Genomic DNA, 17,302 nt, shown 5'->3' with positions numbered 1-17,302 from the left:
CTTTTACTTCAGGAAGTAGTCAACCTGGGTCAGCAAGTCATTTCACAATGAAGAGCTCCCTTCCCTCTGCTCTTCCTGCCCCAGCAGTGACTTGTTGCCAACACCAAATTTATCTCAGAGACACAAGTCAGGCTCACCAGCCCAACAATATTATCTATGCATTAGTTAGCAAACCAATAAATAGACCTTATGACAAGCACCAGGTATTTACTTGCCATCACACAGCATTTCTGCACACCCAGATAAAAAAAACTTCCTGCAGTGTTATCCAAGAGTCAGTACATACTAAGACAACATCACTGCTGAACCTATTGGAGACCAAGACATTTGTCTGCCTTTGAAGCAGATGTTACATGAGTTTCCTTCACACAAACATCACATGTAAATTTAACTTCTTGGTACTGTGCTTTAAGAACAAAAGCAGATATCCGAACATGGAGGACAGTCCTCCAGAAATAGCTTATCAGCTACAAAAAATTTTTTTAAAAAAAAAAGACAGTGGCCACTTACAAGTCTTCCACATGACTAATTTGCTTTAAAGAGAGCATCAAGTTAAGGCAGTGTTGAGACAACTGGCTAAGAACACACCAAATCAAGCTGTTGTCAGCAGTCACCAATTTGATATCCTACTCCATTTCAGGGACGGGCCACGTGGCTTTAGATCTCAGTATCAAGGTCTAAAGACTTCAGCCCCAGGATGCTGCTTTCACCACAAGCAGCAACTCAGGTGGATGTTTGTTGAAGTCTTCTAGACCAGGCTGAGTTGCTGACAAGTCTAGGTCAATGTTTCAGCAGAGCAAAAACTACAGCAGCGGGCACAGAAAGAACGAGCAAGGGTGCCAGCTGCAAGTCTGGTCATCACAGTCCGAGGTGGAGTTCAACTTGGGTGTGAAAGCCACAGGATCAAGAGCCACCCACCAGCTTTCAGGGCAGATCTAAGCACCTGCCCATGGTTACTGGGAGAGCCAGCTCTCTGCAGTCTGCAGGGTGGGGATGGAGGCTCACACTGGCTTTGCTCCTCGTTACAAGATTAACAGTCTAATAAAACTCGGTAAGGAAGTCAGGGTCTTTTGGCCTGCCCAAATAAGTTTTCCCAGCCTCAAAGAAGGAATTACCACTGAGGGAGCTGTTGTGGAATAGTTTTATTTCTTCCCACGTAAAGGCCATTGATTAAGCATTTACAGGTTTCCTAGTGCAATACAACCAAAAAAAAAAAAAGCAGTAACAAAAAAAATGCCGCCTTCTTCTCAGGCAACTAAACAGAAGTAGATTTTTACTGCAACATATACACATTAAATATAGTATACAGTCCATGCAGCGGCATAGCCATGTTAAAGGGAGTTGTGGCTTCAGCCATCAGTGCATTACAGTCCAAACTTCACTTGCTCCTACTTCCTATCCAGACTTGAAGAGAAGAATTGCAACCTGACCCAAGTAAAAATAGATGAAGTGCTTTGTCTCATGTGTTACATAGCTGCCAAAGTTTCTGCCAACAATGCAGTGCCAAGTTGGGTTGTACTTCTTGTCAAATTCCTGAAGAAAGAGAAGAGAGGCATTAAGGCCAAGAAAGCCCACATGAAAATAGTTCTAAGTACATACTCTTAGCTGGTTCTGTTCACACACTATTGCCTCTCCTCCCACCTGCAGCATCTTTAGATTCCCCAAAGCCAGCCACTATTACATTAAGCAAGGTAGTGACTGACACAACCAGACCTCTGCACTGGATTGTTTGAAGGCTCCAACACAAGCAAATTATCTCCTGAGATTTCCAGCACCCATCAGCCCTGGGCAGAGGGATCAGACCTAAGAGCTCTCCCTGGTGCAGTGTTATTCAAGCTCTGCGTGTAGGCCAGCTCAGGGGAATATTCCTCCTCTCCCATTCCAAGCCCACTCACAAAAAATAAAAAAAGATTTTGGCATGTCTGCCCCAGCAAGGCATTTGAGTTTAAAGGTCACCTAAAAAAAGGAAAGAGAAGTTTGGCTGCTCTTCACATAAAGGGGAGAAAAATCTGCATTGAAACAGAGAGCACATGAGGATCTAAGAGGTCAGAGATGAGCAAGCTGAATGCTGCCTTAATAGTTAGCCTTGTACTCAGCAGGTAAGATAGGGTTAAAGACCATTTTCCTCTCTCTAATTAATACACAGCTCCCAAGATCACCCTTCCCTCCCCTGAGACAGAGCCAGAAGAACAGACTCAACATTCAAGATTAAAGCCAGTGCTAGTTCTCAGACAGCAGCAAGACACTTTAAGCTCTTTGCAGGTAACCTTTGAAGTACAGAAAAGCTTTCTTGCCAGGGCATGAAGGTGCATTGAATTGCTTCCCTCCTCCCAACACACTCTCAAGAAATAAAGGCCAACTTCTTGGATGCCTTCTGTTGCACTCACTTCACTTTACAGGCTGCTTTGCCCCAAGCACTTGGAGATAAGTCTTGCCTCCAATCAAAGTGATCTGAGAAGTCAGGAGACACCTTTGAATCCTTTACATTCAAGCCTAGATTACAAGCAAGGCCCAAAAGCTAGCCCAGGTACCAGGCCTACATCACCTAAGCAGCACGCTCTGCCCTTTCAAAAGCACTTTGTCCAGCCATCAGAAATTACTACAGGGGGAAATGACAGCTCCCCAGATGCCATCAAGCTTGAGACTTGTTAAGTTAATGGGCTCCTGCAAATGGGGAGACAACCCTCCACAAGCCAGGGCAGCTGCTTGTGCTGGTTTTGAAGCAGCACCTTTCCCAACCCTGCCAGCCAGCACAAGGCTCCATCCTCCTCCACACCACCTGTCCCAGAGCCAGGAATGCAGCAGACAGAACCGCACATGCACAGCTGCCCACACAGAGCAAAATGGAGTAATCCCACCCTGCGCTGGAGCTGCAAGTCCAGCAGCAGCATCTGGGGAGCAAGTGCTAAAGAGAGACTCAGCCAGCTCTTCCTGGGCTGGCAAATCCAGAGGGACAGCACTCACACTGCTCAGAGCTTGCCAGAACAACACACCAAGCCCTGCTCTGCCACAGCCCTCCTCTGACCTTGCAGAAGTCACTCCATCCTCTTGGGAACAGCACCAAAGAAGCAAGCATCTTCTCTCTCTCTCTAAACACATGAGTATGAAGTCTCAGACAGACACTCAGGCTGATGATCAGCACACACACTGAACAGCTTCAGGAAGTCTCAGCCAGAACAGCCCCCTTACCTTTTTTATATACGCTGCAATGTCCTTCTCTATGTTGTACTTCTCCATTGCCTGCGTAGCACAGTCTACAGCATCCTGCTGCATGTCCTCGGACATGTCGGCATTCTTTATCACAGCCTTTCTGTCAGACATTGTGAACCTAAGGCAGAACATAGATTGCTTTAATCCCTTCCCAAGAAAAGAGAAGCTTCCTGCACATCAGACGTTGTCCTTTCTGTGGCAGGCTGTGTCACAAACTGATAACACAACCCCGCTGTTATGCCCAAGGTGAATTTCAGGGTGGCCTACAGTAGTCCCAGGCTAAAATGCCCCTTATAGTCAGAGCACTGTGGTGCTGGCAGTGGCTGGAAGTTAGATCAGAGACAGCCCAACATCAGCACCTGCAAAAAACACATGCAGAAAAAGCTTATGTGGGAAGAGGTGGCATCTGCAGAGAGCCACAGCCCTCCTGTACATCAATAGCCTACAGCCAAGTGTGCCTTCCAGGAGCACCAGTGGTTTGGAGCATCATCCATTCAGAGCCTTGTGAGCAAGGGGTCCCAGACTGCCCATCCCCAGCAGGGAGGCTCAGGAAGCATGTTAACAGCAGCGGTGCTTTTTATTCCACCCCACACTAGGATTACAGTCACTGCTGTGAGGTTAGCCTGGAAGGAGTGGTGTTCCACATTCAGCCAGTCACCACCCCCTCATCTCACCACTGCTTTGCCACTGAAACCCAGACTTCAGCTGCTCCCATGGGACAAAGCTGGTCTGACGAGCCAGAAACAGGTTTACACCACATTGCAGCCTGGAAACAGGGGCAGCAAGCCCCACACAGAGCTGGCACAGCATGGGCCTGGCAAAGCCACCACCTTTTCCTCTCCCTGTCTGCAAACCACAACACAGATGCTAGAAACCAGCATGTGAGTGCTGCCCTGACCTGTACGAAACTAGAAAGGGGTGCACTGGAGCTGAGTGTTTGGCCACCTTGTTTCAGGTGGTTCATACCAGTCACTGAAGCCATTTACATGTAGATATGCCGTGGACTTTCCAGGGAGATGTTCAGCATTGGGAAGTTTTCAGTGCAGTTCATATTATCCTAGAAAACGGGGATTTGGCAATCCTAGCCCTGCAGCCTCTCTTCAAGCAACGGCTGCACCACACCCTCTGTGGAAGGAGCCCTGTGCAGCCCCGCTGCTGGCTGGCACACCCCAACACTCCTGCAGGCACCAGACCCTCACCCCAAGCCACCTGTTATCTGGGGGACCTGTCCAGCAACAGCCTGCACTGAGGGGGACCACAGCTGCTCACCTTGGGAGCAGCTCTTACCAGAGCATATTAAAACTTTGTGGGAATAAGCTTCTTAATGGCAAGGAGTGCCTCCAATTAAGCCTGCAGAGCACCATTAAGTTTGCTAAATCCTTTTACAGTGCTGTAAGTCTTGAGTGATACTACCAAGTATGTTTTGAAATAGTGAAACTACACATTTTTAGCTCTACTGGGGAGTGAAGAAAATCTGCTGCACTGATCGCTTCCTGGAGCAGTCCCAGAAAACTGGAGTAGCTTTGTTACAGCAATTAAAGGAGGTTGCTACCCAGAGAGAAAGAGAATCCAGTTACATAATTGCAGCCCTCTGATTACAACACTTCAATTCTTCACTCTGCCTGCAGTTGAAGACTTCTATTGCAACCTTAATTTATACATTTTAGATAAAATGTTTAATGGAGCATTGCTATTAACACACACTAATAGCATCAGGAGAAATGACAGGAACTGAGCGCAAACACCAGAGAGCATGCACGCCTACCACAGCTCTGAAAAAGCCACAGCCAGACAGTTTGTTCCCCTCCCTGATGTGGCTTAAGCCAGCAGGTTTTAGCCTGTGGCCCAGAAACCCTGGCAGGACAAGACATGGCTCAGAACACTCCAACCAACTGCCCATAGATTTGGATTCACTATTCAGGAATCTAGCAATCCCCCGGAAAAAGTCTCCTGGATGTCCAGCCCACAGGAAAAGGGCAGTAGGAGAAATTCACTTATGGGGTCATTCTTCAAGGAAAGCCTCTTTAGGGAAAAAGGGCAAGCAAGCTCTCATGGACATCAGGCCTTTCTTCACACACTTCCACTGCACCATGAGTTCAGAGGGCACTTCCCATTACATAACCAGTGACCTGCAAAAAGCATCTTCCTTCTTCATTGTTCAGGCAAAGAGCATCTCAGTGCAGGCCCATGCTGCCGAGGGCCAACAGCGCCAGGGAAAAAAAAATTATTCTTCAGTAGAGCTGCAAGAGCCACCCAGCCTGCCCTCCCCAGCACCGCACTGCTCCAGGGCACAGCATCCTTTCTGGGCCAGCCGTGACAGAGGATGGCAGACAGAGGGAGGGTCCCCGCACCCACCTTGGGCTGAGAGCAGCTCTGAGAGCCAGCCCATCCACCCACAGGAACTCCACAGAGCAGGGCCCCCATCTCAGCACATTCCCCGTGGGGTTGGAGACATCCTCCCCACAAGGCAGCCCTGCAATACCACATACGCATCTGATCCCTAAACCACAAGATCACAGCTGGCCCTCAGGGTCTTGCCACCCAAGTCTGGCCCTCTCTGAGGAAAACTACAAAGCCCCAACACCCTGGGCAGGATGGGGTCTCAATGGAGGAAGACCACAGCTCTAGAAGAGCCACTCCAGGGCAGAATGAGGCCTTGGGAGGGGAGGAAGCACAGCCTCAGTACCTACACTGCTCCCCACCAGGGCAGGATGGGCCTTGGGAGGAGGATTAGGCCCAAGCCAGCACCCAAACCTTCCCTCATCTGAGTACAGTGAGGTCTTGGAAGGAGGACAAGGCCCAGGCCCAGCACCCAACCACTCCCGCACCAGGACAGGATGGATCTTTGGAAGGGGGATGATACTCCAGCTCGGCAGCCACTCCTTCCCTCACCAGGACAAGATGCAGCTTCAGGAGAATGAGGCACAAGCCCCCACACCGCCCCTTCCCTCCCCAGGCAGGATGGGGCCCTGGGAGCTGGATGAACCCAAGCCCAGCACCCCACCGCTTCCCCAGCAGGACAGTGTGGGGCACGAAAATGGGGACGAGGCCCAAGCCCAGCACCCACCGCTTCACCACCACGGCAAGACAGGGCCCTGGGAAGGGGGAGCGGCACAGCCCCTTCCCCTCCAGGGCAGCAGCAGGCCCGGGGAGACGCTCCCAGGAGCCAGGCGCATGTGCAGGCCGGAGCCCTGCGTGACCTTCACGGGGGGAGCCCCGGGGGCACCCGAGGCAGCGCTGACCTTGCCCGGAGCACGGCCAGCAACGCACGGGCGGCAGGCTACCGGGGCGGGGCGGGCTCCGAGCACCGCCGGGGGCCGCTAATAGCCGGAGCCGCCAGCCCGCCAGGACCTCAACCTCCTCCCCCGGAACGGCCCCGCCGCCACCTCACACACGAAGCGACCGGTCTCCGCCGCCCCGGCGGAGGGTGTCGCTCACCTTCACAGTGACAAGGCCACCCCGGGATGGCGAGGCGAGGCACGGCACGGCACCGATGAAGAGGTGGGAGGAGGCCCGAACCCGTTCGCCTCTGCTCGCTCCGTTCCTTTCCCTCCGCCGCGCCGAGCGCTCTGCGCCTCGCCGCCGCGCCGCGCTCAAATACCGCCCCGCCCGCTGCGGCGCGCGGCCCGTCGCTCCCCCATTGGCTGCGCCGCCCTGCACGCCGCGCCCCCATTGGCTGCACCGCGGCGCAGCCCGCCGCCCCGGCCCGTCCGCCCGCGCTGTTCTGCCTACATCCTGTTTCATCCCACAATGCCGCGGGGCGAGCGCGGGGCGGGGCGGCGCGGGGCGGGGCCTCGCGGGGGCGGGGGGGCGCCCGCGGGGCGGTGAGGAGCTGGGGCCTGGTCAGGGGGGCCCGGTCCCCGGGGCGTCCCGGCCGCCTTGGGGACCCCGATCCGCGGGGGTGACCCTGAACCCCTAGGAGGGACCAACTGCCTTGGGGAGACCTAATTCCCTTGGGGGAAACTGCCTTGGGAGAGCCCGACCCCTCAGGGGGCCTTGCTGCCGTGGTGTCCCTGGGGCATTGGGCCTCGCACTGGGCCAGGACTCACAGGCGCAGCGAGGGAGCAGCAGGGCCGGCAGGAGCCTGGCACAGGAGTGTAACACTTGGCTTGCCCAGGCAGGGCTCCTGCCCTCCATTAAGTGCTCTGCGCACAGGCCTGCCCCACCAGCTCCCGCCTCGATCACTCGGTTTCACTTGAGTGGAGGTGCCAAGAAGCCTTTTGCAGACGCCACCTGAAGAAAAGCCCAGTGAAACAAAGCCCCTGTTCCTGTGCTGTCCCGCTTCCTGCGCCCTCCCCCTCCCTGTATGGCACTGCCCGGCATGAATAGTGGGAAGATGCTGCCTGGGCTGAGCTGCCTCTTAACGAGAGCAATTTTAATTGCATGTGTGGCCTTCAGAACCAGGGAGACCACTCCGGCTACTGAAATCTATCAAATTTCATTGCTCCAGGAAGAGAGGCTGATAACAGCACTCGGGGGGAAAGGCTGGAGTTCATGGCTGTGTTTTCGCCTTGTGAAGAGATGGCCCAGGAACGGGCTGATCCCACGTGCTAACGAAGTGGATGTTTCCTGCTGTGACCTTTGCAGCCTCTGAGATACTGGTCAAGACTCCCAATAGCAAATAAAATATTTACTATTCCCAAATGGGTCCAGACCTGAGCTTCAGCCTCAAGATGAGCAGGAGCCAGTGAGCAGCAGCAAAGCGAACAAGGACTAACACTGCAGGGCTGGACAGCGCTGAGTTTGTAAGAACCACGGCTGCTGGCATGGGACCTGACCTCCTGCCTTCAGATGGATAATTTGAGGGTGTCAGACCGTAATCCCGGTATAAACCACATCATCGCAGTTACATCCTGCTTCCTTCCCCAGAGCCGTCAGCAGCAAGAGAGCATAGAGGAGCCCCCTGGCAGGCTTGGCGCGCTCTTTGCACATGATGGAGCGTGGCCTTGACGTAAAAAAGTGCTTCAAATGCCACGGAGGAAGATGCGTTCCTGAATCGTGACAAAAAGCATTTATTTATAAATTCCTCTGAGTGCACTATATAAGGCACTTCACAGGGATTAGCAGGAAAAGGGCCTGGCTGCGAGGAGCCCTTTGCCATCTAAGGCTGTGCTCCTCCTGCCCCATAGCCATGCGCTTCCCCACGGGATGCGTTTCCAATCCCGGGCGTTTTCAAGTCAAAAAATACAGACTTTGTGTGCATGTGCCCTAAACAACGCAGAGGTTTGGAAAACCAAAAGCTGGGCTGACAGCACAGCTGCAGCATTGCACCAGCTCCGCTTCCACGCTGCACCTCCACAGTGACATGCCATTTTTCTTCTTATTTAACCCAAACCCACTTTGCTACAACTTAGCCTACAGCTCATTGCTGCAGCCATCAGCTTTCGGCTGCTGGAGCAGGTTCCTCGCCGGCCGCAGCCTCCCCAAAGCCGCCCGAGTTATTTTTTACCAGGAGTCAATTGTTTTGGCAAGTGTTGTGCAAACTGCATTACAGAGAGTTTTCTGTCAGTCCTGGGCTGCTTTGATCAATCTTGTCTGCGAAGCAGTTTTCAGCGCCCTGGTTAATGTACGTTATTATCTCCCTGAATCCCTGCTATAGAACCTGAATAAATCCTGTGGAAAAAGAAAGTGCCCTATAAAAGGAATGCTCTGTAAAACTGCAGCGGGGAGCTGCCACCGCCGATGCTGAGGGTTTGATCACCGTAAGCAGTCCGTTAACATCCGTATCAGACCCCACGTCCCTCTGTTTATTGTTCACAAATTTGGGATGATAAAGCATTTTCACCATCTGCAATTCTCATCACTACAAAGATCCCGTCTGGTGCATTTCTGTCTCCCAGGGGTTGCTCTCACATCCCCCAATCAATGGGAACCAGGTTCTCTCCATGCCCGGCGCGCTGAGCACCTTGTCCCCACACCTGATCCCGCATCGCAGGACCCTGGGACTGCCCCCATGTCCCCAGGTAAGGAATCACCCCGTTACTGCTGCAGGAGCTGTGGGGCGGTAGGCGTGGGGTGTCGAGGTGTTCCTGCCCAGGGAGAAACGCTCTGGTATCGGTGGGATATCACTGCTCTGTCCCAGAGCAGGGACAGCTGCAGTGTAGCACCACGTCAGGGCAGCCCGGGCTTATCTCCAAGGCAAACGGGCTTAAAGTGTGACAAGCTCTAGAAGGCTTTTTGTCTCAACATCGTTTTCCACGAGGTAGCGTGCTCCTTGCCATCCCGCAAGCGTGGCAGAAAAAAACTAATACTAAATGACTTGTGAGCCTTATTAATATGTATTCAGGTCATCTGCTCTCTTCAAGTTTTTGCAAGTGACTTGCGGTGTGCAGTTCATGCAGAATCCATAAATAAAAACATCTCTCTGGAATCTTGGTGCGGTTGTATCAGCATGTGAGCATAACAAGTGCCGTTGTGCGTGCACAGAGACGAGGGCTGAGCCAGCCGGCCCACAGCTCCCAGCACCCAGCCCAGGCCCCCAAACCAGCTGGATGTGCCAAGAGCTGGGAACTCCCTTTAACCTGATCTCTCCGGAGGGGAAAGGTGGGTTTAGAGACAACATAAACGCCAAAGCAAAAGTCACCTGAAAGCCGTGTGCTGTGTGACCATGTCCCACGGCTGTGCAGGGCTCCCAGTCTGACCACGAGGCAGAGGGCTTTTGGGACACAGGTTAAGGACAAGAGTTAATTTGACTTCTGCCCTTGAACTTCTCTATTTTTTCTCTTCTGTCCTCTCTCCCATTACAGCATTTGGGCTGGGTGCTCCTGCACAAGCCCTAAACCCAACACAGTTTATCCGCAAGGGGTCCTGCCTGCACATCAAAAGCTTCCTGAAGTTTTCAGACTTGTAATGATCTGCTCCAGCGTCCATGAGCCACAGCACAGCCCAGGGTTGGGTTTTGTGGTGGAGCAGAGGCCAGCGCTGCCCTCAGCTCAGCTCGCAGTGCTGGGATGTGCCCAGGTGCTCTGGGCTGGCTATGGGGGATTCATCCTGCACCGCTGCAGCACATCCCTGCAGCCGGTGTCACCTCCACTCTGCCCTGCTCCCTCCATCCCCAGAGTGTCCCCGTGCCCAGAACACGCTGGGCACTCATGGGTGAGCCAGCTGGGAAATCTCCTGTAAATCACTGGGTGCTCATGCATGAAATAATGGAGCAGTCATGCACGCACTAATTGGGCATTCACATGCAAAATAACTGGGTGCTCATGCATGAACAACTTGGGTGCTCATGCACACACTAATTGGGGGCTCATGCACAGGGTAATTAGGCAGTCATGCACGCGTTAACTGGGCATTCACGGGTGGACTAATCCTGTGCTCGTGTATGAACTAATTGCGATCTGTGTGCAGGTTCTCTGCTCATGCAGGACCCTTGTGGCTGCTCGCATGCGGCTGGTCAGGCCCTCCTGCACCTTCTGAGCACCCATGCGTGATTAATTGGGTGCTGATGCATTCACTAATTAGGTGCTCAAGTGTAAATTAACTGGGCACTTGTGCATTCACTGGTGGACACTCATGGGTGAATTAACCAGGCACACATGCATGATCTGAGCAGGACAAGCTGAACCGGGTGGAGCAGCAGCCCCGCACAGGGACAGGGAAACGGGCCGGCACCAAGCACGGGGTGGTACCGCACGAAAAATCCCCCCTGGTTCCGCCGGCACGCGTGAGCTGGTGGTTCTGTCCCCCTGGCAGCCTCGCTGCCACACGCGAGCTGATCTCACACCTTCCCCCGAGCTCCGCGGGGTGTAGGAAGGAGCTGCTGCCACACAGACAACTTAAACTCTGCTTTGGCACAGCGTAAATACGAGAAGCTCCAAAAGTGGGAGACAAGGTCTCCGCTGTGTAAAATGATTTGGGTCAGTCTCACTTCTGCAGTGATTTATTTAAGCTCTAGCAGTTCCTGGCCTGAGTGAAGGAAAAAATGAGGAAAAAAAATAGAATCCCCCATATTTACATGATTTCTCTGTAATGTTTACATTGTGGAAGCTACAGCATCATCTGCGAGGGCCATTTTAATCCAGGCCTGCAGACATTTCCACTACGCACATTTCTTGGAGTTGTTCTTCCAGGTGGAGCAACTTGCTAAGCACAAAAGCTCAGCCTGCAAAAGCCTTCAAGTGGCTGTTTCTCACTGGAAGGCACGTCCGGTCCCTCATCACTGCTGGGCCTTTACCAGGAATAATCTTGCCTTCCTGCAATCGAAAAAAGGCCATTGTGAACAAATCAGAAGCAAAGCAGCCAGAAACAACTCACTGTGGGTGCATCTCTGCAAACCCATACCCGCACCAGCCCGGGAAAGCAGGACCAGAATGGAGGGGATCCCCCAGGGGCTCCCCAGGACGGGCGCTGCAGGCGGTGCCGAGGTGGGCAGCTCCGTATATGTACGTGTAGATGCAGCAGGCAGGTGTTCGCGGCGCTGTGACACAGCTGCCAAAGCCCCAGCCCTGCCCTCAGTCATCTGTTAGTGCTCTCACCAGATCCTATGGAAGGAGCTGCAACAGTTCATCCAATCAATAAATATACATTTTATACATCCCTTCGGTTTGTAATACCTCTCTGTATACAAGAGGCCATGAAGGATTTTCTTTTAATTAGAGGAATGCTTAAGGCTACTCCGTCTGCTGCTGGATTTGCCGTGGGAATGCAGAGGGGAGAGGAGAGGTTGTCCTTGTGCCCAGCTCTGCTCCTGTCCCGGCTTCTCACCAGCAGCAACCCACTGTGAACCACCAACATGGGTGTCCAGGACGTGCATTTCCAGTTCAGCCCAGTCCCACCGGTGCTCGGGACACTTCAGCCCCAGTCCGTCACAGCGCTCGGCTCGTGTTTAACTCCAAACAGGATTGTTAGCGAGCAAAGCTGCCTCTGCCCAGGAGGATGAGGAGAAGCAAAAAGGGGAATAATAATAAAACAAGAGCCCTAGGGGAAAAAAAATACTCACTGACGTCTTTGATGCTGTCGAAGCACAAGTATACGGAAGCACTGCTTTATGTTCACCCCCAGGACCAGGAGCAGACATTTATTGTTCATTTTCCTCTGCTGTTAACAGCACAGAAGCCTCAACATTACCCAGAGCGCTGGGGTTTGGGCCAACTGGTTCCCATAGAGGAAATGCGGCGTCTACTGGTGCTGCAGCTTCCCACCATTCCCAGTTCTCCCAGACCTCAGCCACGGAGCTGGCTGCTCCTTTCATCCTTTCTTTCTCACATGTGGTATTTCAGAGTATAAAAATGCTAATATGCTTCCTGGGAAACTAGCAAAATAATATCCACATGTTCATGCTTGGGTGCTGCCTCTAAAATACAATTATCTGCTATTCTTATTTATTATCCTCAAGCAACCGCACCCAAAAGGCATATTAGGAAAAAGAAAAAAAAAAGTTTATTTTTTGCATTTCACATTTCAGTTGGGTTATTGTGGTACCAGTAAGTCCGGTACCACACAAGAAATGAAAATGGCTTCATGTTTGCTTTGCACTGCAGGGTGCAAAGACAGCCACTTCCATGCCTAATTCTGACCATGGATTTTAACTTGCTCATTTAAAAGCAGTTGATTTTGCACATTTCACCTTCTTTAAGGATGACTGGGATATGAACTCTGACGTTTCCTAAACTGGGGATATCTGGATAATAAGATGCTGTGAAACAGGATTTCCAGTGGGAACAGCAGAACCTTTCAGCAAACTGCTCCCACCCTGGGCCTTTTGCAAACATCTGGGTTATTTTTTCCTCATTTGTTTGCCTTGCATTGAGCTCCAACAGCCAAAATGCACAGCTCAGCGTCACTCCTACCTTGGGCTGTGTAACTTTTCGTATTCGAGTGGTTATCGCAATCCCTCGCCTTCCTCAAATGTTTACACAAAGTTCCGCAGGTCAACGGAACAGTTCCTAAAACTTCATTTGTATTGAAAAATATTCTGCTTGAAACCAATTTAAATCCATTTCTCACTCATTCCATTTCCACGTATTATAAAAATCAGCAACCCCACGTTGATGCCACAGGGGCTGCGTCCTGTTATCTCTTTTCAGAGTGCGGGGAATGTGGGCAGCGCTGCTGGCGGCTCTGAGGGAACCTAATGGAAAAGCTCCTTTTAGAAACCACTGAGGCCAAGCAAATCAGGGTTATTTTTGGAGAACAAAATTATTCAGCTCTACCCGCGCTGCTGAGGCTCAGCAGCACGGCTACCAGCATGTCCCAACATGGAACCCTTGCTGCTGCCGCAGCCACAGCACCGCCGTGTCCTGCTAGGGACGGTGACAGGTGCCACACGCCAAACCAGAAGCTCTCGATGCTGCCGATGCACACGTACAAAATGCACGGGAAGGTGTTGGGGGAAACGCAGGGAGAAATAAAAATAGCCATAGAACAAGCAGCAAAGGAGCGGCCGTGGGGAAACCTCGCCGGCCAGCCTGTGCCTGATCACCAGGATCCTTCAGAAATGAGCAGCCCAAATGAAACGCTCCTTTTTGCTTATTTATTCCTTAGCAGGTTTATTTTCATTAAGAGTTTGCATCCCCACGTCAGGTTTTGGGGGATCCCAGCGGGCAGGGAGAGCGGCGGCTGCGATATTCGGTGACAGCCGGCAGCAGTGGGGACGGGCAGGAGGAGCCCGGAGAGCCCTGTGGGAACAGAACTGTGTTCCCAGGGGAAAAAATCAATTAAAACAGGTTGGGGGGGCCTCAGTTAAACCTTTCAGTCTGTGCTGTAATAACTGCTGCCTCATCCCCTCCCCACTCCAGACGTGGTGCAGTGGCACATGGGAATTGCAGATGAAAATCGCAGGAACATCAAAACAGGCTGCAGAAATCACATCAGAAGCCCTGATTTTTATTTTGTAATTAACCTTTAATTGCTACTAGCAAGACAAATAACCACACAGGGTTTAACTAAACTCTGCTTCCGTGCATCCCTTCGACTGGCCCGGGGTGAGGAGGCGGCTCCTGGTCCCGCACAGCCGCAGGAACAGGAACGGTGCAGCTGCGCTAATGAAGAATAAAGAACAATGTCTCAGAATTCCTAAAAATGAGCATTTTCACAATGCCTTCCAGGCGTGATTTGAACTCGGGTGGTGTCATTTGAGGAAAATGCCAGTCGGTGCTGCCTGCTCTGCTGGGTGCCTTTTCCTCTTTAAACCCCTACCCAAGTGTGTCCTTCCAGGCCGGATTTCAGGAAAGGTTCACACTCAGAGTGTGTTGTGGGTTTTGTTTGCATCAAGACGTACTACAGCACGTGTATATGAAACCTTTTCGCTTACACATAAATCTACATAAATAAAATGAGCTCTGCCATTGTGGTAAATCTTTTCAAACTGACACACACTTTCCTTGTCTGAACAATGTGCTCTGAGTTTCTCTGAAAAAAATCACAGGCTGTATTTTTGCATCTTTTTTTCTACATGCAAATTAATAACTTGAGGCACTATTTAAAATCAAAGGCCCCCAAAATATCAGCTTTATGACACTATCTGTGCGGTTTCGTGTTACTGTGGAAATGCCAAAAGAAACCACTCAAGCAGCGCATTCAGAACGATGGTTACGGGTGGGAAACAGCAAGTTTGGACAATGCAAAGCTCGGTTCTCAAAAAAACCCCGTTGCAACTAAGACGCTATTTTCAAAATGACCCTTTTCATCCAAACAATCTGAGCTTTGATGAACAATTATTGTGCAACAAAGTAAGATTAGTTGCGACTAATCCCAGCTGGATCATGCTGCACTAAGGAGGTGATTTAGGAAAAACAGGTTCTCGGTGAAGTGATGAAACACAGAGGCCATGGCTCCACCTGGGAAAACCGCTGGCTGCCAAGTCCTCTCTGTCATCATCAAAAAAATGAGTGGTGATAAAGCATTTTAGTATTTTTGCATAAAAAGACCCACCTGCAGCAGGGCGATGGCTCTTTGCGAAGAGCGAGGGTGCGTTTTCACACCATGGATGCAAAGAGGTCTGGGTGGGAAGGGGATAGGAAGGCAAGTTGTGAAAAAGCCAGAAAAGGGCGAAAGCGCCGTTGCAGGTTTTTGTTCTTGCCGTGGGAAGGGCCTCGAGCAGAGTGAGGAGCGGCTGCACCAACACTCCTCCAGCACATCTCCACCCGGGCACGTTCCGTGCTCAGACAGACTGAGTTACACAGTTAATATTTGCATTATTCATCAATATTCTCTATTTGAAAGCCCTGGTTTTCATTACTCTGATTTTGAGACTGAAAGTTGTCATTTTACAGCAGTTGCCTTTTTTTTAAAGCAAGATCATTTGCCATTTCCTTCCCACTAATTTATTTTCTACATAATTAATGATTCTGCACATACACATTGTGCCAGAAAGCCAAAAGCGACTCTGACAAAGCAAATAAATGCTTTGCAGCTTATACAGCTGTTTAAAGCGCTCTGCTGATAACAGAGCTAAAAAAGAGAACAAGGAAGAAAACATTCGTTATTTCTATAAAGAGACACTTCATTAAGGTAATTAAGGCAATCAGTTAAAGCAGTTATGAGGATTATTAACACACAAAAGAAAACATGCAATAGGGTTTTCGCAAACCAGGCGCACTTACTTCATTTTATGATGCCTTTAAGAATAACTTTCAGCCGTTTAATAAGCTTTTGAAAACAAACACTCATTTCTTGGCAAAGGACGGAGACTTCCCTGCTCCTGGGAAAAGCATAGTGGGGTTTTGGAGATTTTTGTTGTTGCTGTGAGTTTTGGTGGTGGAGGTTTTGTTTTCGTTTTTAATATGCAACAAGTATTTCTACTGACCTGGCAAATAACTGAATCAGCTTGTTAAACTGTGCTGGTCCCGAAGATGTATCTACCCACAAGCGCGCCCTAAAGTCCCGTAGATCAACACTGGAACCACAGTCCCCGTCTCACCAGCTCGTATCCCCCTACAAACAGAATTGTGAAACCACAACACTTTCAAAAATGCGGAAAATCCTCAGACAGTTGGTAGTTTATACTTTGCAAACCACCACTTCTGATGCTAGGCTTTCCCATCCCTCAGTGATTGACAGCAGTCTTTATTTAAACCACCAGCAATTAACAGAGATATTGCCCGTGTTAAAAATCACTGGAGCGGCACACACGACGTTAACCTACATGAGAAACCAATGAAAGGCATTTGTAACGGTCAAACGTGACGTTACACTGAAAATATTGTTCTAACTGTAAGTCGCCAGGATTGCTGTTTTCTAGAGGAATATGCATTTTTAATTAACACATGAAAAATGAAGTATGCACGACAGACTCCTAAAGAGGCATGACACATTTTTCAAAATCCCTTAATTAACTTAGGAGCCTAAAGGGTTTTTCTACACGCTCAGATACTTTAACCCCGTCACGGCGGTTACGGTGACTCAACCTTTCCGGCCCCACGTGGACTCGCGTGTGCCGGTGCACAGGATACAAAGGGATAAATGAGAGAAATCCAGGTTAGAGACTACTCAAGTGACACTAATTTGAACATTTTTTAAAAGTCGCCTTCCTATACCCATTGTATCTTGTGGATCACACAAACCCTCATTTGGAAAAGAATTTCAATGTGACTTCAACTGTACATTATTTTCTTGCCTCTTCCCCAGAAAACCCTCTTCTGCCTTCTTTTGCACACATTTTTCATGTAACTTTACATTAAATTTCTGAAGACGCACCACACAGCACAGTTCTGTGAGGGCAGAGCCCTCAGGAAAGGTTTTCATGCGTCCACTCGAGATGTGACTTCGCCTCAAGTGCTTGTGTTCCTCCACTTTTATTAACTTGCGTAGACTAAAACAGAAGTCAAGGACGTTTTCAAGGTTTGTTCTGTCCAAAGTAGCTGTGCTCAGCCCGCAGAGTACATCGGGGTGTTCTCCAGAGCAGACCGTGACACAGTCTGATGCGAGAACCACGGTACTACGCTCAGAATGAGCAAACAGTGCTAGTGGAGAAAAACAAACAGAACCGGACAGGACTAAGACGTGACTCTAATGCTGTGCCGAAAGGGGTCACATAAGCGGGCCGCACACACGGCCGAGCGGCGCGCCCGGCCCGGCCCGGCCTCCCCGTGCCCCAGGGCAGCCATTTTACCTCAGCGTGGCGGCGCCGGGCCCAGCCCGCCTCCGCCCC

General features: G+C 50.8%; 1 protein-coding gene and 1 long non-coding RNA gene across 3 annotated transcripts; both read right to left on the bottom strand.

The window, feature by feature from the left end:
• Positions 1-1,125: 1,125 nt before the first annotated feature.
• DYNLL2 (dynein light chain LC8-type 2) lies at positions 1,126-6,789 on the bottom strand. Of its 2 annotated transcripts, XM_065646971.1 has the most exons (3): positions 6,649-6,789; positions 3,190-3,328; positions 1,126-1,533 (listed from the first exon to the last, which is right to left on the bottom strand). In XM_065646971.1, the coding sequence occupies exons 2-3, from the start codon at positions 3,319-3,321 to the stop codon at positions 1,396-1,398; spliced, it is 270 nt and encodes an 89-aa protein (XP_065503043.1). In that variant the 5' UTR covers positions 3,322-3,328; positions 6,649-6,789; the 3' UTR covers positions 1,126-1,395. The 2 variants fall into 2 exon arrangements, with proteins under 2 accessions (XP_065503043.1, XP_065503042.1); XM_065646970.1 differs by lacking the exon at positions 6,649-6,789 and having other exon boundaries at positions 3,190-3,342.
• Positions 6,790-14,058: 7,269 nt separating this feature from the next.
• Positions 14,059-17,277, bottom strand: LOC135995764 (uncharacterized). The gene is made up of 4 exons (XR_010607170.1): positions 16,849-17,277; positions 15,959-16,086; positions 15,756-15,853; positions 14,059-14,192 (listed from the first exon to the last, which is right to left on the bottom strand). It is a non-coding gene; the product is annotated as an uncharacterized LOC135995764 (long non-coding RNA).
• Positions 17,278-17,302: the final 25 nt, after the last annotated feature.

Source organism: Caloenas nicobarica, chromosome 17, assembly GCF_036013445.1.
Source record: "Caloenas nicobarica isolate bCalNic1 chromosome 17, bCalNic1.hap1, whole genome shotgun sequence".
NCBI lineage: Eukaryota > Metazoa > Chordata > Aves > Columbiformes > Columbidae > Caloenas > Caloenas nicobarica.
The sequence above is the reverse complement of the archived record's forward strand: the minus strand, read 5'-3'. Positions and strand labels throughout refer to the sequence as shown.